General features: G+C 40.2%; 1 protein-coding gene across 3 annotated transcripts in view; it reads right to left on the bottom strand.

Annotated features, from left to right (window-relative positions):
• Nucleotides 1-23,995, bottom strand: part of RNF111 (ring finger protein 111) — a 91,215-nt gene extending 67,220 nt beyond the window's left edge. For 2 of the 3 annotated variants that reach the window (XM_084641193.1, XM_084641192.1), the window contains exons 1-3: nucleotides 23,661-23,995; nucleotides 7,829-8,718; nucleotides 3,659-3,785 (exon numbers count right to left, since the gene is read on the bottom strand). In XM_084641193.1, coding sequence (XP_084497319.1) covers nucleotides 3,659-3,785; nucleotides 7,829-8,699 — 998 coding nt within the window. In that variant the 5' untranslated portion in view covers nucleotides 8,700-8,718; nucleotides 23,661-23,995. Of the gene's footprint in view, nucleotides 1-3,658; nucleotides 3,786-6,664; nucleotides 6,788-7,828; nucleotides 8,719-23,660 lie in introns of all 3 variants that reach the window. The other variant, XM_084641191.1, reaches the window with a different exon arrangement.

The raw sequence follows: 23,995 nt of genomic DNA on the forward strand, positions 1-23,995 counted from the left end.
TCGGTCCATGCTGGAGCTCTTTTGCGATTCTGGTATTCCATCATGGTCACCTCTGCTGATCTCCTTCCTTAGAGGTTTTTAAGGTCAGGCTTGACAAAGCCCTGGCTGGGATGATTTAACTGGGAATTGGTCCTGCTTTGAGCAGGGGGTTGGACTAGATGACCTTCTGGGGTCCCTTCCAACCCTGATATTCTATGATTCTATTCTATGATTCTATGAGCTCTGGGTAGCATGGCAAGCTGCAGATGACCATGCAAACAGGAAATTGAAATTCAAAAGTTTGTGGGCCTTTTCCTGTCTACCTGGCCAGTGCATCCGAGTTGAGAGTGCTGTCCAGAGCGGTCACAATAGAGCACTCTGGGATAGCTCCCGGGGGCCAATACCGTCTAATTGCGTCCACAGTACTCCAAATTCGACCCGGCAAGGCAAATTTAAGCGCTAATCCCCTTGTCGGGGGTCGAGTAAGGAAATCGATTTTAAGAGCCCTTTAAGTCAAAAAAAAAGGCTTCATCATGTGGCGGGTGCAGGGTTAAAACGATTTAATGCTGCTAAATTCGACCTCAACTCCTAGTGTAGACCAGGGCTAAGATAACTTCACCACAGTAAAGAATAATTGACTGGTAGGGAGGGCATTTTCTGGCATTTAATGATTGCCTGGAAAAACCTAAGGCTTAAGGCCGAGTTGAGGACCTCTTTCAGTCATTAGATGACTGAATCCTAGAGCTGAAGATCAGCATTGCTATTATAAAACACAAATATATAAAACTGTAGAGAAAGACAAAGTAATTACATGCATGTGTTCAACTGAAAGTTGCCAAGGATACAGTGCTTTGTTTTAGAAGGAGGTCTTTTCCTCGTAGCTGAAGACCAGTAGTAAACAGTAGAAGAACAGACTGTTACCCTTGCCACGCCATTAAAGATTTAAATTTATTAGTAATCTGCATATTGAAGGAGCTGGTAAATTCAATACAATCTAAAACTTATTGACAGATGTCATCAAAATGCATCAAAAGGAACAGGCCTTTGACCTAATCTTGCTACCACTGGCAAGGCTACCATTGCCATCAATGGGAGCCAGATTCATGTATTTGGGGGAGGAGGAGAAGAGAAACACTAGCCTTTATCTTTCAGAGTAACAGCCGTGTTAGTCTGTATTCGCAAAAAGAAAAGGAGTACTTGTGGCAAATAAATTGGTTAGTCTCTAAGGTGCCAGAAGTACTCCTAGCCTTTATCTGATACTCTCCTTTAGTCCTTTTGGCTACGACACAAACCTTTTCTTAATTATGCTGAGCAGAGAAAAAGCTGAATATGTAAACGAATCCCATCCATCTTTAATCAAGCCTTGAATTAATGGTCTATAAATGCAATCAGCTTAATCTAGGCACATTTTTGATGCTTTAAAGGTTATCTACAATACACAGAAAGCTTAAAGTGATAGTTTGAGAGGTATCTGAAAAATCTTTCCAAGCATCCTGAAAAATACTGCTGCAGCTCTTAATAATGTACATTAACGTGGACTGAGCAGGCATCTCTGAAGATGATGGGCAAGAGTTAAAAATGCACAAGACTGAGAAAATAGGCAAGGGCTAAAACCGCAGAGTCAACAAGAAACAGTACTCCAAAGGAAAATTCATGATTTTAAAAACGAAAATAAATTAAGATAAAGAGCTACAGGCCATACTATGTGCAAAAAATAAAGTTGATTTATCCTGTCTCTCCTCCCTTTCCTTCCCACTGTGTGTTATCTTGTTTTATGTTGCCTATTAGGACTGTAATCTTGCTGGTGCACAGACTAATCTGAAGCAAATGTCATGTTTCAGACCTATAAAATACATTTATGGAAGTGGGGGTTGTATTAACAGATATTTCTGTAAAACACACACACACACTTCCAAATAAGTGACCCACTACTGCTTTAAGGAGCACGCTCAAAGAAGTAGATGCTTATGATTAGAATGCAGTTAATTTATTCAAACCAAATGACTCTGCGGGAATATCATTTTGTCATTCTTGTTAAATATTATTATTCAAAGACCTGAGTGTACTGGCTGATCACAGCAGGACTATGAGCTGCCAATGTGATGCAGCCATGAAAAACTCTAATGCAGTCGTAGGATGCATCAGGTGAGGTATTTCCAGTAGAGACAGGGAAGTGTTAGTACCATTATACAAGGCACTGGTGAGACTTCATCTGTAATACTCTGTGCAATTCTGGTCTCCATGTTTAAGAATGATTAATTCAAACTGGAACAGGTGCATAGAAGGGCTATTAGCATGACCTGAGGAGAGGAAAACCTACCTTATGATAGGAGACTCAAAGAGCTTGGCTTGTTTAGCCTAACCAAAAGAAGGCTGATAGGAGATATGATTGCTCTCTATGAATACATCAGGTGGATAAATACCACAGAGGGAGAGGAGATATTTAAGTTAAGCGCCAGTGTGGACACAAGAACAAATGGTTATAAACACATTTAGACCTGAAATTAGATTAAGGTTTCTAATCATCAGAGGAGTGAAGTTCTGGAACAGCCTTCCAAGGGGGGCAAAAAACCTAACTGTCTCCAAGATTGATCGTGATATATATATGGAGAGGACGGTATGATGAGACTGCCTATAATGACATGTAGTTGATCTGTGATGGCTAGCAGCAAGTATCTCCAACGGCTGGAGACAGAACACTAGATGGGGAGGGCTCTGAGTTACTGCAGAGAATTCTTTCCTAGGTGTCTGGGTGGTAAGTCTTGTCCACATACTTAGGGTCTAACTGATCACCATATTTGGGGTCAGGAAGGAATTTTCACCCAGGTAAGATTGGCAGAGAGCCTAAGGGTTGTTCACCTTCCTCTGCAGCATGAGACATGGGTCACTTCCAGGTTTAAACTAGGGTGTAAAAGGTGGAGTCTCTGTAACCTGAAGTCTTTAAAACAAGGATTGAAAACTTCAGTAACTTAGCCAGAGGTTATGCGTCTATTACAGGAGTGGGTGGGTGAGGTTCTGTGGCCTGCAATGTGCAGGTGGTCAGACTAGAGGATGGTCCTTTCTGGCCTTGAAGTCTGAGTCTATGTAACTCCCTTAGTTAATTTCATCAGAAATCAGCTTTGATAAAAAAGTTACAACCACCTTCTAAAAATGATTTCTACAATCCTTCAAGTTTTAGAAGTTGCAACACACCCTCAACAACAAATAGATATGTATATATTTGTTGCAGAGGCACTTGAGTGGCTCCACATGTCAGTGCCAAGTTTTCTGCTTCAAGCAAAGTTGCCTGACAAAAGCATCTAGCTCTAGTAGGAAGGCAAATTCTCAACCTGGAGAACTTGTGGCTCATCAGACACTCTGCAAGGACAGACAGACATCTGTAACATCCTTGTGGATTTTGTCCAACGTCCTAAAACCAAGGATCACTAGTGGAAATGAGAATCAAATTTTGATATGGATATCCTCCATACATACAAACCATTTTGAACAACATTACTTCTTGCTTGTTTTCAGGCTGTTAATGAAGACTATACAAAACACACACACAAAGTATAACATGCTTTTTAAACTGATATCCACATTTTTAGGAGGTTAGCATTTTTTTTTAAGTTACTTACACAGGAGATAAACTATCCCACTCAACTCACCCACCATACAAAGAGATAGAGGCTAATCTTACCGATAGCTTTCTCCAACTGTTACGATTTCCACTTCACTGTCTGTTGAGGTAACATTGATTTCTTCATTGGCAGTGACCTGGGGAGTGGAGGATGCTTCAATCACTACAACATCTTCATCAATACTTCCTGGAGCAGGGAAGGGGAGAGAAAAATCAACAGTTTGGATTATGTACATTTGATATTGCCTTTTTCATACAAGCGTCATAGAACCATGGGACTGGAAGGGACCTCGAGAGGTCATCTAGTCCAGTCCCCTGCACTCATGGAATTCATTTTTTGTTTATAAGTTATTACCTTTATATATTAAAAAACTGCCTTTATTAAACTGTATTTGCATTTTATAGTATATACACAAGTAAAAGGGATACAGTAGTGATAATGTAACAAATCTGTAATGCAAGCCCGTCAAAAGCATCTACCAAATCTGATCCAAAATAATTATTCAGAGAAGCAGGACTGATTCAACACTACCCTCTCCGAACCCTCAACAACTACGTTTTTAGGTTTTGAGGGAGACAACACAACTCAACTTACTGAGATTTTTCAGTTTTAGATTACCAAAGCAACAGATAAAAAAATAACTGATAATCTTGAACTGAACATCTCTACAGTTAATGGAAATAAGATGAAGTTCAAAGGCTAGAAACAGACAGCAAGTAGATATGCAATCTTCTATCACAGATAATTTAAAACATTTTAGTCTCATTATCTGTACCACTTTATTTCATTTAATGAACACCTAAAAGGTACACTAGAAAAGGAGTTTAGAAAGAACTGAAGAGTGCCAAACTGTGATCTAAATCTTAAAGGAGCCTGCATGAACACATTGGAACTTACAAGCATTTTTACACAGCCTATCCCTTTACTAAGACTTTTGGGTAAGAGACTGTGAGGGCTATGTATTTTAGAGGAAACATATTAGAATGTAGAAATTGTGTCTTCAGTTTTGATGATTGGATGCATTTTGTAACTTGCATGAAGTCTCACCAAAAAAATGTAAGACCAAAAAGACTTGGGGAGAATACCACATGTAAGTTTAAACTGTGTCCTAATTGCATTATGTTTTCTACAACTTGTAAGTAAACAGTTACAAAATTAAATCTGTATTTGCCACCTCCTTTTGTCATAGCTATTCATATATAAAAGAAGAGATTCAGCATGTTCTGATGTTAAAATAAGAGTTTCTGAGTGTTGGGAACACTGCTGACTGCAAGGGCATACAAGTGAAATCTCAACTGGTGGGGGGAGGGGAGGGGAAGGGAAGAATCACTTGTCAATATTTTTCCCTAACTTTTTGGCAAACAAATCTTTTTCAAGAGGCTAAAAAATTAAGTTATTGCCTATTGGTTTTTACTTTCTAAATACTGAATATTTCTGTATTATTTTTACCCAGCCAGCTGGAGTCAAATACCCAAAATATTAAGCCAGTTTTGCAAAGCTGTGCTCACCCACTCACTTTGCAAGAGCAATATTCTGATAGGCAAGTAATATTGTCCCATTGTCATCAGTTTGCAGAATAGATTTGGTCTTTAATGATAATATTTTCATTACTCCTGGGGGAATTGTGCGCCACTGTGCATGCACAGAATTCATGTCCCCCACAGATTTCTTTGCTTCCTAGCAGAAAAATGACTCTCTGATGGGGAAGCAAAGGGAAGAGTGGTCATGTGACCCTCCCCAGCGGTATGTTTTGGGTGCCCAGCACAGCTAGCAGACAGGTAAACTACTGTGGGGCAGACGGTGGGACTGCGGAAGACCTGGCTGTAGATACCCTGGGCCGTGCTCAGCTGCTAGTCCTTGCACTTCCCCTGTACAGCATCTGGGGCTGGGTCAGACCCAACCCCAGATTTCTCCCCAGGCTGCAGAAAGCTCTGCAAACTCTCCCCCCACTTGCTTCCTGCACCCATTGCTCTTCAGCTGCAGGAGAAGGGAAGGGATCACTGTACAGGGAGCTGCTCCCCCATTCGCTCAAAGCCCATGCATCCAGTCTCCCTCCAGCCTCACCCCCCACACACACCCAGAGCCCCCCCCGCCATGCCCCATTTCCCCTGCACTTGGACCACCACAACAAGCCACCTGCACCCAGATCACCACCCCCCTGAGCCTCAACCAGCTTCACCTGGATCCCCACCCTATTGAACCCCACTCCCCAGCATCTGGACCTCCCCACTGAACCCCCCCCCACATCCAGACCCCACTGCCAAGCTTTATTCTGCCACCCACGCCCCCCCACCACTGAGCCCCAACCACCTTCACCTGGACCTCCCTGCATAGTCCCATTACTGTTGCTCTCATAACAAGCCGCCTGCACAGAGGTTGCTCCACACAGAACCCTCTCAACCCACACCTGGATCCCCCCACACTAAGCCCCTCCATACTTGGATCCTGCCTTGCTGAGCCTGCCTGCCCACACCTGGTGCACCCGGCACAGAGGGGCAGGTCCCTGGGGTGTTTCTGGGGCAGGCCCAGTCCTTGCACTGTGTCAGGGTTGGGAGCAGCCCCACCGCTGAGTCTATGTCTTGGGGTGGAGCTGCAGAGTGATCCCACCTCTTTGCAGCCAGTGGCCTGTGCTCCCCAATGCCATGCTGTAGCCTCCACATTTATTTGACAAAAAAATTGCAGAATTCTAAAATATTGTGCACAGAATTTTTAATATTTTGGTGCAGAATGCCCTCAGGAGTATTTCATGACAATTTTTCCAGGAGTCTATTATACACACCCACTTTCCATGAGTGAAGCAGCTTATTGGAAAAAGGAAACTAAATTTACATATTCCACAGACAATGGTAAGACACTTATTTAGATACATACTGATGGGCTTCAGAGATGGGGTTAACAGGTGATCGGAGTAAGAGCCAATTAGTGCACCTGTGCCTGCCTCCTGTCCTGTGGGATAAGAGCTCCATAAGGATCATTAGGCACCTGGACCTGATAAAGAAGCTGAGAGAACTCAGTAGGGGGGAGCTAGGATTCTCCTGTGGAGAGAAATTCCTACACCTACCTACCTACGCCAACGAAAGAACCCCCAGTGTAGGATCTACACTGATGTGCTGCAGCAGTGCCACTGTAGCCTTTCAAGTGTAGACAAGCCCTAAATGTCTGAATGTAGGGTAGGTAGCTCCTTTCCACTGCAATGACAAAAAAATCAGAGCATGAGTACATCTGTTATGGGTATTTTAGGGCCATGGACGGCAGAGTTAAGGTTGTATGGTGTGTACCCTAACTGTATATTTCCTGGTTTTCTGAAGTTTAAATTTTGCAGAACTCAATGTTCTGAAAGGTTACAAGAGGTCACTGGGAAACCTGAACCCTGTATTAATGATTTTATTATCTGTAGCTAGTGAACTGAATGTTTCTAGTCACTAGTTAAAAAACATTGAAGAAAACGAAGATCTCATCCTCTCATACCTAGTTTTACTCAGACTGGAAAAGGAAAAAGAAGCATTCCTGTTTGTTCAACTGCAAATTAGTTTCTCAAGTCTGAACTAATCATTGAACAGAATTAGTTGAATTAAAATGGAAAAAAAATTCTCTCTGCACATACAGAAGAGGCTATTGTTCTCAAAAGCTGCTTTAGAAATTCAGCAAACTCTGGTTCCAGGTATTTAGCCAGTAACTTTCACCTGTCCAATGGTCTTTATTTAAAACGGCAGCAAAACTGTACAGACTGCTCAGTACTGTATTTTGTATTTAATTTAAATAATTTTAATAAATGAAATAAAAGTTTAGACCTTAACATAGGTTGTCAATTTCCGATTTACGTATGTTTTTATATAAACCTGCATTTAATTTCAAAAATGGTTTGTTTTTTAAAATCATTGATTCTTATCCATGCTGCCGGTGGACCACAGTCTGGGAACCATTATTTTATCCTAGTGCAGGACTTAGGGCTAACATGGTTATAGGAACTTAAACTCTCAGTTTAATTCTGTTACAAATTAAAAGTACATCATTACTCAGATATATATTAAATACTGAACTCTCTTAATGGGAGAACTATAGTACACTCTCCCAAATAACCTATTTCCTTTTTTAAAGGAAGAGCAGCATTTGTAAGGTCTATAAACAAAAAGGCTAAGGAAAACCATGCACATACTATTCACCGGAAAATGAACAGATTAATAACCAACTAGATTACTCACTCAAAAAAAACAAGAGCTCCATTTTACCTGAGGGAACAGTTGTACTGTTTTGGTGGTTGTCACCAGGAGATACAAATAAGTCTTCCTCTCCTTCAGTGGAAGAACTTGAGGAAGATTCACTACTGAGGTCATTCTCACTGGAACTGCTAGAGCTGGGTAGCAAAGCATACTTTCTTCGAGCTAATACCTCCCGTTTTTTTCTCTGAATTAAAATTCGTTCTTTTTGGTTTTGTGTTCGCTGTGAGGAACTGGTTTTCACAAACCTCTTTCTATATGGAGGTCTTCTCGGTGAATTGCTATGAAAACAGGGTCGTTTCATTAACAGTCCAGGTACAGATTCTGTCTCAGTACGAGGCCACTTTTGTGACCTTGCACTATGAGTTCTACTTGTACTCAACACTGCCTGAGTATGTCTTACAGGGGTCTCCTTTTCCTCATCAGATGTGATTGTATCAGAGTCTCCAAAATGTAGGCTAGATGAAGGTGAAGACACACAGTCACTAAAAGAAGAATCATTGTCTTCACTTTGTGTTTCTAGGCGTTGTCTTAGTCCTAAAATTCCCTGGTTTTCTTTAACACCACAGTTTTGAGCATATGAAGGGCCAGCCTGCTGACTCTTGCGTTTTTTCCGCACTACGATACCTTTGTCTTGTTCTGGATGATTGCCATTCATGTCCTGCTTTTGAGAGTCACCACACAAGTGAGAGAATTCATTCCCTACTTTATTGGCAATCATCTCAACTTCTGCAGGGAAACTTTTGGCTGCCCCAATGGGCTCAGGATTCAAGAGGATCCCCTTCAGACTCTCCTGTCTCTTTGGTGCATCAGAGGGAACTTCACTCTTCATATCCGCTTTTATAGTATAGACTATATTACATTTGGGAGTCCATTGAGACATGGAAAACTACAAAGAAGTCCTGGAAAGAAAATCAGACATGCATCAAAAAAAAAAAAAATTAACCTGCTATTAATGTTGCACTAGAATAGCTATAGATTAACAACCAAAAAAATACCACAACTTTTAGTGGCAATGGGAGTATGGCTAGCTATTTTGCTTCTTTCACGAATATGCCAGAAAAAACGTTGGTTTTATGAAGTATTTTTTCTGCTAGAAATATGTTCTGATTTTATTCCAGACAATTTATTTATTTCTAGAATTATTTCTAGAAATGTAGTCAGACAAAATGTCTATTCTACCTTTGGCCAAGGGGGCTTTATACGCAACTCTCATCAGCATTTAAAGGGCCTTACAGGTATATAAATAGGTGAAAGAATAGTGACTCCAAAATATTAAGATAGGACAATAATGACATAATGGGCTTTCTATGACTCAACCTGCTGGTGGTCCCAAACAACCTTTTACACTAGAAGCCAACAACTTATAGTAAGACATCCAATATGGCATATTCAGAGATTCTAATCACCAGGACATAAGACAGAAACCCAGTAAGGAACTCAAAAGCAAGCGAGCTTTAAGGATATAACCATCCAGTACAAGTTATGCAGTGTTTCCCTACCAAGAAATAATTTGAGTTTCAAATTATTTTAATAATGTCTTCATATATGTACAATGTAACTAACATAGAACCTTTCCTTTCTGGCCATTACCCTATTTTACTTAAGCATGGAATGAGCTACAGAATTAAGGGATTTACCACTGAGTACTCTCAATGTTACCTACAAAGTGCTCAGAGGTTGTCAATTTCAACGCAATGTTTAAGACATCCTAAAACTGTAACAAACATGTTTTATTTTTTTAATAATGTTAACATTACATAGGTGTCTCAGAACTAGTTTGCCTTTCACATTACTGTAAATAATTCTGTGGAAAGATATGAATACGCAAGATACTTTTAGAAAGTCTTGTTGAATTCTGGCAAAAGGAAATATGCCAGCAAGCCAGTCAGAAATTTGCCAGTACATTCTGGGAAGTCACTACTTTATTGCCCCATCAGGAGGTCTGCATCAGCTGTTTGGAGTAAAACAATTCTAGAAATCGCAAGTAACTTTGGCTTTTTTCCCCCTCCAGAGTCCAGCAAGATCTAGTACAAATATTTTGTTAAGTCAGGTCAGCTATTTTGACTAGTACTGTAACATACTAAAATGTCTTGTTTCTGCCCCCCACAAAATGAGGGAATGTTGTTTAAAATGTCAAAACATTAAACCAAAGAATGTTTAATTTCACACACACTGTAAAGTTGAAATTGAAAAAGCATTAGCTTTGGGATAATTTACAAATATCTTGTAATACTTCACAAGTAATTCAACATGCTGTCAAGAGATTAGTGACTGTGTGAAGCAAATTGCTTATTGGTTTCTAAAAAATGGTCGTCATACTAGACTATCTTTAAGGATGATACATGTTTTTGAAGTAACTCTGATACATTACCATATTCAGAAAATATAAATAGCTTTAATTTGTCACCACCAGCAACTTCTACAGTGGAAGAGATATCTCCACCCAAATGGCCCAGGACATTGCCATAATGAGAAGCCTATCTCTGATCAACCACAGCCAGCTGCTGGAAAGACAAGGGTGCTACACTACCTACCACAGGGCTGTCCTTAACCATTCTTAGGTTTTCTCTTTCATATCAGCTGCTAGCTAGAGACTATTTAAGTATGAATCTCTGCTGGTCCCCTCTGGCTGCTGGATGGAGAAAACAGGATCCCTCATTTCATTCAGCATTTTTTTTTAAAGAAGGGAAGGCCTCCACTACTGTACTCTTGGCTCCTTAGAGTGGGGTGCAGGATTCCTAATCTATACTTTCCTGAACCCATGAATAGCTAGTGCCACACCTGTTATTCCTGCTCATAGCTTTCCTGGTAAGCAACAAAGTGATATCAACCTGAATAGCGTCATAAATATTGAAACAAAACATTGGAAGAATGAAGATCATATTAGATCACTTCACATTTTATACAGTTGCAAGAAAACCTGAAGGGCTAGTTATCTGACTTTAATCAATTAGTTTCTCCAAAATGTAACGGCTTTGTCCCAGTTGCTCGCTCAGAAAAGCTTTCTTTCTTTCTAAGTAGATTCTTCAAGCCGTGGTTTTATAAGCTAGTGTATTCAAGGTGCACTGGTTAAGATAAACCGGTGCAACATCACTCCTTTAGTAAAACTTTTGTTTTTAGAAAAGGTCTAAGTTCACAGCTGAATATATGGTACCAAGCACAGTGATGGAACACAACTATTTCCTTAACCTCACCAAAACATTTTGAAACCCTTATAGCCTGAGGCTGGAAGGTTCCTCAAACTGTCTTTTGTATATCAGCCTCTGCATATTTGCCCCCAGAGAAAATCATGCATTAGATTCTGTCTCTCTGAATAATCTCAAGATGATGGATTGGGAAGAGGCACTACACAAAACATGATGAAGCTGATGAATGACACAAGGCTCGCACATATGTGGAATGGGGTACAATTATAATTCATATGTAGGAATACCAGATGTGGAGATAGTTGAAAACTCCAAGCAGTTACATCTCCTATTGCATATTGAGAGAGGACTAGCCTGGCTATTCAAGAAGTTGAATACTTTCACCACTGCCACCCTCAGAATGTGGCCCCCATACACCTACACGTCCCAACAGTACTTAATTTCTCAGCAACTCTGGTCTTAGGCTTGTCTACACTTAAAAATTAGATTTACCTAGCTATGTTGCTCAGGCCTGTGAAAAATTTTGCACTGAGTGTTATAGGCTAACCGAGACATAGCCAGGTCAATGGAAGAATTCTTCTGTCAACCTATCTACTGCCTCTTGGAGAGGTGGAGTAACTACATCAATGGAAATCCCCTTCCATTGATTTAGGAAGAATCTATATTACGGTGTGAAAGCTGCAGCTATACTGTAGATATACCCATATTCACCCAGCACTCAACCTACTTTTCCAGTTCACACCATAAACATCCATTCCCTACTATCTGTCATGCAGACAGTTCACAAGATTCACTCAGAGTAACACTTTTTTTTAAAAGGGTTCCAGTGGCAGATACTTCCTGTACACAGCTGTAAAATTATATAATGTTTCTGCAAACATGTAGCTGTACCTTGTGTTAATTCCACTAAGCCTGTGCAACCATTATCTTCCAAAAGGAAAACTGAATATGGTAGGTATCTAAGATTAACTACGGCATGGGGACATTGGATCAGCACATATTTAGGTAATTTGCAATTGTTTATTTTTTTTATCAGCAACCTAGGTAAAGTGAAACAAAAGACATGTTACAACTTACTATTTGAATAGATTTGACACAAATTCTCTGTATGTATATAATCTACCCTTTCATAAGAAAGGAGCTATAGTACACTGAAATGGGAGAGCTGTGTATAGACAAGGCTATTTTCACTCCATGAACACTTTACCCTATGCTACACATGGTGGCAAATTGGCAGAGAGAGTGTCACATATCATATTAGCTCCCCTGCTACTTGCTGCCAGGGAAGATTCCCCTCACTGCTGGAATGTTAGGCTGCTGCTATGCAAAAACATTCGTCTCCACAGATCAGTCTGGGGAAAACAAAACAAAAAAACCCCAACCAACCACTTTTGCTCTTACAATTGTTGTGAAATAAAAGCAGCAATACCCTTGGCAAGGTATTTAATGTCAATATGTTTCAACTGGTATATACACCTCCCATTTAGACTAATAAAAGGACAATCCAAAAGCATTTGACTCCAATAATAACTGCAATAATATTAGAAGCACCTCCTATTCCTCTCAAAGTAATCAAGCTAGAACAAACAATAAGCAGGACACCAAGTAGCACCATGGAAATATGAGTGCCATTACATTCTCTAACCGAAGGTGGGAAAACCACCGATGATGTACACAAACAAGTTTAAAATTCATGTGGACTTTGCCAAACCAACCAGAATGATCTATTAAGAGATCAGTGATCCACTACTGCCTGCATCTTCAAATTAATGGTAGCATTTTGGAGTGGACAAATGTATTTTGGATGTCACGAATACCTAAGCCCTTGTCTACTTTGAAAAAAGCCACAGAATTTAGTTTCACTAAGATCACAATTTTATGGCACTCTGGTGTAGCACACTGGAAATTCTGGTTCATCAGCTAGCTGCTTCTACTAAGATCAGCAGCTATGAGACAGTTAATACCAACATTTACGTCGTCATCTTTAGATTTCAGGGTTAATTCTAAGACAGTTTCAGGCTGCATATAAACTCAAAGACAACACTGCATCAGTTTGCGCTTACATTGCATTCTCTTCATAGTCATAAGCAACAGAGCTTGTTGAAACAGAACTCCGCAGCAAGGAGAAGTTACTGCAGTAGAGCCATCATAAGTAACTATGAAATCCACAGGGCCCTGGATTTCCTAAGCTCAGTTTGGAAGACTCTAGACTTCTTAAAAAATCTTTCTATTAGCAAAATTCCTGATTAAACAGCCTGAGCCATATTTGTAGGATTTATCCTATATCATAAAGCAAATGGGACTATGGTATTACACGTAAGTGGTGTCTCTCTAAGAAACAATGCTTTATTCCCTTGTCCACTGGGATTGCAGATTACATCAGCAATGTTGGAAGAATCTCATTGCAGAGAATCTGAAAAGCAGATTTGGTCATTTAGAAATTGGTCAACCAATTATTGTCACCTCACACCACCCTCAACACCTTTTCCCACCAGTGGGTAGAGTGCAGTCAGATTCTGACTCTCATCTTCACAAGGCAGAGTTTGTTAAAGGAGACATTTGCTATTTAGGGTTGTTACATGGGCACAACTTAGGCCTGATCTAGAAGTAAAATTTCAGTTGACCTAGCTACATCGCTCAACGATATGAAAAATTCAGACCGCCAAGAGACATAGTTAAGCCAGCCTAAGCCCCGGTATAAACACCAGTAGGTCAACAGAAGACTTTTTCCATGGACCAAGCTGCTACCTCGAGGGGGTGGAATTACAGCAATGAAAAAAACCCTTCCATCACTGTAGCAGGTGTCTACACCAGGGCACACCAGAGGCACAGCTCTAGTGCTGCAGCTGTGTCACTCGGGCACAGACATATCCTCAATAGCAGCATTCTGTGCCTTCCACTTAAATTTACTACAACACAGAAGGTGGTCATCTGCTTCTCTAGGAACCTCTGAGCAAAATTTTTCCAAAGCTGGCGAACACCACAGGAGCAAGGTAGACAAAAAAATATCATTGCTAATCATCAAAAGCCATTGGCACCTGGATGTACCACGTCTCTTTTGCTAGAACTGTGTCAAAATGAGAACAGCACCACTTTTACTTCATTTCACTCCTCCATTATTATTCTTTCATTCTTTTGTGATGGAAACAAGTATTTCATGTGAAAAATAAAACCAATGATTAAGAGAATAAGAAAAGATAACATGGAAAAGAAAAAGTGTTATGAACAGTACAGAATAGAGAAGCATAGCAACACTTTCAAAGTTGCACCTACGTGCTTTTCCCACAGATATAAGAGACACCATTCACATTAAGAAATAGCCAACTGAAGATGTACAAAGTTATGTATTCAGGAGCTGGAGCCTATAACAAAGCACTTGATTTAGAGTCTCAATTTCATTTTTACCAGGAACTAAGAAACAGAACATGCCTAGTGGTATTATATATGTCTGTAAAGCTTCTTCCAAAACAAGCTGAAAGAGCCCCAGTGCAAGCTCTAATTTGTTTTGGCCTGAGGAAGGAATGGGGTTTAACCACCACTGAATTTAAGTGGTGCCACAGGCACAAAATCGATATTGCATCCATGTTTTCCTTTAAAGCAACGCAAAAAGAAAAAGATTGGTTTGTGCCAATTTTACTTTATGATGTATAAAGGTGACCCAAAGGTTTTTCAAATAGTTTTTCCATGTTTTTATCCACATCAGAAATTTGTGCCTTGTCCAAGTTGGAAGACCATGCTGAAGAATAGTGCTGACACCCACAAGAGTCAACAAAGGAGGAGGGGGTTTATTCAAAATGCAAATTTAATCAACAGAGTTGAATAAAGTCAACATTTTAAACAATTTGACTAAAGAAAGGACTTAAGACTCAACATTCAGGCCCTCCTTTCTCCCTCTCCTCCTGCTTCAGTGCCAAGTATGAGGTTGAAGAACCCACAGCATCCCCCTCCCTACACATACACACTAGATTTCCCAGGCTTTCTATTTCTAATGTTTCTAATGTAAGCAGGAAAATACTTCCGGCCCGCTATACACACACTCACAAATCAGAAAGCAAAAAGGCCACAAAAACTTTTTTCAGTATCTTTGTGAGGTCATCTTTACAGTGGTACTGTTTGGCACAATATTCACAGTGCACCGGAGGCTTTTTTTTGTTTGTTTTTTTAAAGAGATGCACCACTCCTCCACCAGAGCTTCCACCGAGACCTGGTCTACACTTAAAATCTAGGATGATATAGCTATATGTTAGTTAAGAGTGTGGAAAATTCTCACCCAAACCACTACAGATATGCCAATCTAATAACCTCCAGTGTAGACAGCTAAACTGACGTTAGAATACTTTGATTGACATAGCTGCCATCATTTTGTAAAGTGGTGTTGCGACAGCAATAGAAAGATACTTTCCTTCGGCATTGGCTGCATCTACGCTACAGGGTTATCCCAGCATATCTACAGCACCACAGCTATACTGGTGTAGTCCCGATAGTGTAGACCTACCCTCAGACTTAGGTCTCCTCCACTTCCACTCACCCACCTTATTTTGCTATGCCAATACTAGATATGTGGAAACATTTTCTTAACAGATATTTGAGGAAGGATTCCTATACATATCTGTGGCAATATCTAAAAGAAACAGCAAATAGTGGTGCTCAGTGATCACCACTTACAGCTCAGGGTTGTTTTTTTTTTAATTATATGTACTGAACGTTCCTTTCTGGTACAGTCTTCATCACAACAACAAGATGACAAGGAATTTGAGAATCTGATCACAGCCTGAAATGCTGAATACCAAACATAACTTACTTGTTTTAGGAAAGTGCACTGAGGACAACTGAATGGCGCTGCAAAATGTTACCTACACTGCAGGTAACTATAGTAAGCTAAATTATTTAAATTCTATTTAAGAAAATATTAGAAGTGTAGTAGTTACTATATTACATTATTGTATCTATGTGCTGTCCAGGAATAGATAATGAACTGCAAAACAATCAAATCTGCTTTCTTCTTGTGATGTATCAACATAGCCAGAGCATTTTTTTTAAACTACCATTTTACATTATAAGTAAAGATTCTGTGATGCCACCTTTCAGGTTCTCCAAAGACTGACAGAGGTCTCCAGGAAAGAGTCTATCCCCCTCAGGAAAGAATGGGGGTTGGAGGGAAGTGGCAAGGCGGGGGTAAGGAGGCAAGCGGCGGGCGGGCCCTGGTGGGGGAGTGAGGAGGCGAGCCAGCAACAAGTGGGGGTCCTTGCGGTAGGCAGGGGGGTAAGGCAAAGGGCAGGAGGCGGGGGTGTGTGTGTGTGTGTGTGTGCGTGTGCGTGTGCAAGCCGCAAGCCAGCAGTAGGGTGAGGAGGAAGGAGGGGGGCGTGTCTGGCTGCAGGCAGAGGAGTGAGGAGGTGAGCAGAGGGTTCGGGGGGGTGAGAGGAGGCAAGTGGCGGGTTGGGGGGTGAGGACGGATGCGGGGGGGCACCCCCCCAAAAACCTTACATAAAAAAATGATAGTGATTTGGATGTATATATGTGCATATTACTTTATTAACTTTAAGAAAAATAAATAATTTTAAGAAAAAATGTCAGTGTGGCCACCAGCAAGAGTTAGTGGCCGCTCTCTGAGGCCACCAAAAAATTTGTTGTGAAGAACCCCTGCCTTACGGTAAATTGTTCGTCCATTTCACTTATCAAAGCCTTCCTGCATTCCCATGTCCCCTCAGAAGTAGTCCACAGCCTCATGATAACCTTCCTTGGCCTTGGAAGGCTGAACAGAGCTCTTCAGAGCCTATAAATTCTGCCCTGCTTAGTAAGTATGACAACACTGCAACACCCTGATAGGTTGAAACGAGTGTTGAAAGACCCATCCAGGAATTTAAGTCATGTCTTACATTGGCAATGTAATGTGTTAAAGAAAGAAACTCAGCCAAATTGATATACCTTAAAGTAGTTAAGGAAAATTAAGCATGCAGTATTAGCTGTAAGTTTTTGATTCCTGTAATGCTATCTGCATTATTTTGTTGGGTTTCTATTTTGTCTCCTACTGGCAGCAGTTTAATATCCTTTACTAGCATCTCAAACAAAAAAAACCCACACACAGACACTACACAACACCTAAACAAAGGCATGCTAATTTCCCAAAACTCCCTGAAATCTATTGCCACTGCAAATAACTGGTACTGCAACACAAGAAGTCAATGCATGACGTTAAATAGCAAAGATTCCACAGCGGAAGTACTTTATGAAAGCAAACCCTCACATTCAAGGTCGAGGGAAATGCATGTGCTCGTCATCTTGAATTTCCTTACTTTTCTGAAGTACTTCCACAGCAATGACAATACTTTTCATCTAGTTTCAGCTCCATGTGTTTTGACATATTTCTTTCCAAAACTAGCATGCTTTTGAAGCAGTCCAGTACAAGCACTATTTTTTATATGAAAATCTAAGAATCTACAAGCCTATTCACATTTATAGAAGTATGACAATTTACACCAATGAGTATCTTTCGGGCTTCAACCAGCATCTTTAGGTTAAGATGAATGCCTAAATGGGCCTTTCCAGATTCTTTCTCCTCACCCATTAAAATCTGAGGCCATGATCCTACAGCTGGATCCTTGCACTGAGCCTATAGACAAGGATCTCCCGGGATTTTCCATTAAACTTCTAGCAGCTGAGAATTTAATAGTTCAGATACTTCAAACTTCATTAATTTGAAATTTTGTATACTGTCAGACCACAGCCAAATATATTATTTATGTTTTTGAAAACTGGGACCAGGGATGACAAGGCAGTTAAAGGTTTTTTTGTATGTTTGTTTTAAACGGTCCTGCTAAGTGAATATGGGGCAGGTAACTGGGCTCACCATACCCCCTATTTTTTTAAACGCAAAATGTTCAACTACTGCTTTTCCTCTCCCCTTAGGAGTATCAAACACAGGTCTGGTGCTCCCTTATTTGATGGGCTAGACAAAGGTCTCAGCTATGACTTAGGTGCTCTCGCAGCCATTTGTGGAAGAATACTAGATCTTTAACAGCAACACAACAGTATTCAGGCTTTGGAATTAAATAGGTATTTTTTAAAAAGTTTTAAACATTCTGAATAAATTTAAGGTTTCAATGGCATGTGTAATACTGCAATCTTACTAGTTTTAAGGGAGAAAAAAGTTAGATAAGCCCTACATTTCCAACGAAAAAAAGTAGACTTTGTTTGGGGCGTATTTCAGGCCTTTATACGTCATGAAAAAACAGCAGCACAAATCCCAGTTTGTTTTGATAGCCACTTCTAAGGCTACAGAAGTGCTTTCACCTTCAGCCAGCAAAGTTAATCAATATGTACTTCCCCTCACACTACAAGTTCAATATTATGTACTTTCTAGATTGTCAATATCTTATTCACATTAGGACAAATTTCCCCACCTTTTAAAACTGTGATAATGAAAAATGAAAGCAATCTTACACAACAGTAATGCTTTGAGGGGCAACAGTAAATGTTGAGTGGCAAAAAAGGTGAGTTTTTCTAATCATGTTAGCTTTATCAAAAGTTGATCTACACAAAAACGTTATTGCATAATTATGTTGGTTGGAGGTGTGATTTTTATTTTTATTTTGCCAGAAGTTATGCTAGTAACAGCTCTAGTGTAGACAGTTATACTGGCACAAAGGTGCTTTACACTGGTATAGCATATTCCAGTTCCAGAATCAGAAATTATACCAGTATGAAATTATTTTATACTGGTATAACTACACCCACACAGATATATATATCTATCAACCTGCATCTTAACTTTTTAATCATGCTAAGGTAACTCAACTGAGCTAACACAATTAAAAAAGCCACCCTTTTGCCCATCAAGACAAGGGCTAAAGGACTGGTTACATAGGCCTTTCCTACACCTGAAACACTACAGTGGCACACTGCTGTAGTCCTTTCGTGAAAACACTACCTATGCCAACGGGGGAGGGATGCTCCCATCAGCATAGGTAATCCACCTCCACAAGAGGCAGTAGGTTGACAAAAAAAATTCTTCTGTCAACCTAGTACTGTCTACACAGGGAGTTAGGTCGGCTTAAATACATTGTTCAGAGGGGCGGATTTTTCACATCCCTATGTGACATTGCTGCTTCGACTTAACTTTTTAGTGTGGACCAGACCTTATACGGTGCTTTTGGGCTCTGATTCAACACAAAGAGTGTTTACTTTTGATTAATAATGAATGGAAATATTTTAAACTACATCAAGATGTGCAATTAGAGTACCCCACACATTTGTTATTACTATTTTACATTTGATATTAGAACCTTACTTCCACAGTTTCATTTCCAATATATCTATTAGATCAGAGGAGAAGTCCTACCAAGAAATAAAACAGGAAAGTTAGAACTAAGCTAGGGGACTGTCTGAAGGTCCTGACCTAAAAAACAGGAGCAAGAAGAATGTAAAGACTCACCCTAGAGTGCCAACATTCTGGAACTCACACTTGCCTATCAGAGTAATGGGAGATCTTGATAACCATTTATAAACACCCATATGGATTCACAATCAGGCAAGTTAAGAATAGAGGCATTTTCGGTTGAGTTCACTTCATTGTGGATTTCATTTAAAAACAACATTACTTTATAAACTCAAAAACTGCTATAGTAATGATAAACATTGTGAGGTGTTCTATTTGTAATTGAAAGATAATACTAATATACTTCCAAAGTTTGGCTTTTTTTAAAAAAAAAGTTTAACGTCTTTAACTGGATTCCTTCCTATAATCATGGTAAGTATTCAATGCTTACACATAAGAAATACCATATTTTATTAATATGACTCTAATTATAGAGCTCCAATTATACAAGCTTAAAACCAAATTTCAGAAATGGCTAGAGAAAGTTCAAGATATGCAAATAATCCATTCAATAGTCTGCAGAATTATATTACTATTGTATTTAAATCTTTAGCAGAATCCAGATGATCGGCTATTTTCTACAACCAGATATAGAAGAACACCGTTGCCTAGTAATCTTTCAGAGTAAGAGGTCAAGGGGGAAGGTTATTATTTATTCGCTTTAGTAAGAGCAAGATGTAGGAAGCTGTTAAGAACTTGAACAATATGAAAAAGCCCTTTAAGGAATTTTAAAAATTCATGACTGTTTATCCATTAAGCTCACCGAGCAAACAGTTGTTACAAAAGAGCAAAAGGAATTATAGCTACACAAAGTGCATAGATAGCAACAATGATGGCATAAAATGAGCGACATAAGATTTTGGGAAGTTGCCTTATTAATGACAGTGACGGTTACTAAGCAGAAGTGGTTACAGGAGAAAAGACATTCCAGGTTACTTGTACATAGAAGAGACTATACTAGGACAAGCAGAGAATGTTTGCAAGCTGGAAAGGCACACATTTTCATTGTTAGACAAGTTCTCATAGCTTTAGATTTACTCTAAAAAACCCACTGAACTCAAGTCTATGACCGCATATTTTAATTAGTTGACTTGGCAAGATATTTCTTTACACAAACACACACAATCATATTTCTATTCTAAGAGTCAGCCACATTATTAGCAACAGAAAAAAAAGTACCATGCATTGAACTTAGTTGTACTACAGCTATTCAACTGGTTTGACAAGAAAACTGTCCAATTTTTAATCTAATCTTGTTAGTATACTGTTACAAAAACTCCAATTTTATTTTCATTCTTACATTTAGTATTCTTAGCTTCAACCTTGATTTAAACGTGGACAGTTAGGTTAACAACACTATGTAAGTCATGGTTTTAAAATGTAAGCATTAATATTTGAAAACCCAGGAATGTTTTAGCTTCAGTGATCTCCAAGGCAAATAAAATATCAATGAATTCAGGAGTAAGCCTTACTTTTTTTTAGAACAGAACGAAGAAAAAAAATTTATTGAAGCCTTTGGTCAAGCCCTAATTTACGGCTTCAACAAACTAGATGTATTATTTCCAGGGAAATGGGAAGATAGCTCTGGCAAGTCATAGAAATATCAACTCACAATATCAAGCTTTCATTTAAAATGAAAGTTTCCAGCCCTCGTGGCTGCTAAGAAAACCTTCCAAATACAAACTATAATGATGCAGTGCCATCATGAATCTACAGACAACTCATTGCTGCTGCTCATAGCTTTGCTAAGCAGTAGAATGAAACAAGACTGATCACTGCCACTGTTAGTTTCACTCCCACATGCAAGGTTCTCACTATCAACAGGACAATTTCATGATACTGCTTTGGACAGCTACGGGCAGAAGCAGACACTGGAGTTATTCACTGAGGAGGAACAGCCAACTAACGGAGGTTGGGGAATCAGAGTAGCAGAGATCTCTATTTCTTCCTCCACAATGCAGCCAGGAGATGCTGGGGTAATAGTGGACATTCTTCTGTTGGCAACAACCAGGAAAGACAAGACTACACCTCACTGGCAGCAACTAGAAAGAATGGAGTCTCATTAGCCCTTCATTTTTCATCTCTTGCTAGTAGACTTAGTCCTCTATCTAGTAACTGTCAGGCAGATGTTTCAAGCCCCAATTTAGGGCTTGTCTAAAATGCGAAATTTAAGAGTATACAGTTATACTGCTGTAACTATAGTAAATTTCCCCATGTAGACAAGCCTTAAATAGCTCAGAAGAGCAGCGGGGAGCAGAAGAAACTGGATGGAGTTCAAATACTCACTTAATCAAAGTGAAAATAAAACTCATCCCAGTCCCAAATTATACATATCACAAAGTCACTATACAATCTGGCTCAATATATGTGTTTGTAAATTTGGGCCAGAAGGCTCCAGAACAAGAATAGCATATGCACTGCAGATCAGGATTAAGACACATTGGTAGAGCTGTTTGGAAATCATTTGTGCAGCATCTGCCTACATTATGGATGGTTTGCCCTGTGCTATTAGTCTTGTTTACATACGAATTAAGTTTCACCCTCTTAAAATTCTTGCCATTATCTCAATTATCTGACAATTCAGCCTCCAGGTTCATCATTCTATGAAAAGATCATCATTAACTGAGCTTTCTAAATAGAAAGTTACTACCAAAGCAGAAGATGTGTAACTGAAGTGTAAAGAATATTCCTTTTTGAAAATACAATACAGGTTTTCACTGAAGGACATAAAACCATGAATATGAATATATATATATATATATACACACACACACACACACATATATACAGGGAATAAGTTTATTAACATATGTTGTTCTTGTTGATCAGAAGACCTCCCCTGCTCTTCCTTAAGACTCATCCATACTAAGGGAAAAAAAGGTTTTTTGTTTAACATGATAGTTGGACACATTTTAAGATCTTAATGTAGACAGGGAAATTGCAGTTTGTGTTAGCTGGCTGAGGAACTCTAGGTTCCCCACAAGGAGCCTCAGCAGGTACTGCAGCATACCATTGTACCAGTGATGTCATCAGACCACTTCCTACAGTTTTGACTCTGGACATTCTGTCCCCTTTCCTGATTGACTGCTTGCCCCCAATCCATCCCCATACCTCAGCCACCCACCACCTTCCATACACATTTCCCCTATTCCTTCCCCTTCTCTCCTCCTATTCCATTTCCACACACACAGTCTTTTCGTTTAGCTAATCCCTTAACATTTTTAATAGATCATGGTATTAACGTGACAACTGCAAAACATCACTCTGCTGGTATGTTATATCCTATTCTCCTACCCTTTACCGGTCTCCTTTATTCAGACTGTACACTTGTCAGGAAAGGGACTGTCTACTACACTGCATACTGCCTAGCACAATGGGGCCCTGTTCTCAGCTGGCCCCCAGGCAATACTATAAACAACAAGAGTCTGCTAGAAAGCCTACCAACATTTTTAGAGCTAACAACAAGACAAATAATTTCTTTTTTTGAACCAGCAAATTATAAAGTAGTCTATTACACTAAACAACTTGTGATATGTGATACGTAATTTTACTTGCTAGCACAAAAAAAGTCCTTTTAAGCATTACCTTCTTCTCAGGTTATTAAGGCAAGCCAGACAAACATTTTTCTGAAGCATCAAAAATAACAAAAAGAAATGAACAGACCAGGAAAAACAAATGTTTGAAGCCCCCTATAAACAGTGGAGTAGGTCACATTCTCCTAAAATACCCCACTAAAAGATGCTCAAGCTAACACAAAAAAATGACAGTTATGAAAAACAGATGCCAAATATACCTAGTGATTACTCTTTCACAGAGATTTTTTAAAAATGTGCCCTCATTTTTGTCTTTAATGCCTGTGACTTCAGTGCAAACATCTCTTATAGACACACACCAAACGTAAACCTCTTTCACTCAGGAAATTATTTTGGGGCTAATTTAAAAAGAAAAAACAACTTTAACCTCCCCGATGAGAGAAGGTTTTTGCGTGCATGTCAGAGAGACATTTAAAAATAACAGTAGGTCTCCATCAGCTGAACTACCCCCACAGTTTGAGGCAACTCCATCAGCAGAGCCTACGTTGATTCCCTCTCCCCCACCGTCACACTAACATTCACATAGAAAGGCCTGACCCACCACACACAACAAACGGGCCCGTTCACCCGAGACCCTTTATCTGCCACTCATCGCACCAGAGGGACCATCAGCAGCCTCGGACTCACCCACACCTTAAGCTGGACAATACACACCTCCCTCCTCTCCCCCACAGCCACACTCCGGCCCCGCCCCCACCCCCCCTCCCAGGGAGGCGACCCCAACGTACCTGGGACATTAACGCCGAGGGAGGGGGCGCTGGGTGGTAACAGCCCCCACTAGGGGGAAGAGAGAACAAGGAAGAGGCGCCACCAGCCACCGGAAGGACCCAGCGCGGCACAGCTCGTCTTGGCCCGGCCCAGCAGGCCCCGGCTCCCTTCTCCGCTGCGCCCTCACCCGGGGCCCTACCGCCCCTCACGCAGAGCCGCAACACGGCCTCCGCCCGCTGGCCGATTCCCCACCCAAAGCCGCCCGGCGAACGCGCAGCCTAGGCGGTTGCGGTTTTGTCTGCTGCGCAGCCCCCTCCGCGGACCGCTACTGCTGCCAAGCCCTCCCTCCCCAGGC

The sequence above is a fragment of the Lepidochelys olivacea genome (genome assembly GCF_965140295.1).
Source record: "Lepidochelys olivacea isolate rLepOli2 genome assembly, chromosome: 10".
NCBI lineage: Eukaryota > Metazoa > Chordata > Testudines > Cheloniidae > Lepidochelys > Lepidochelys olivacea.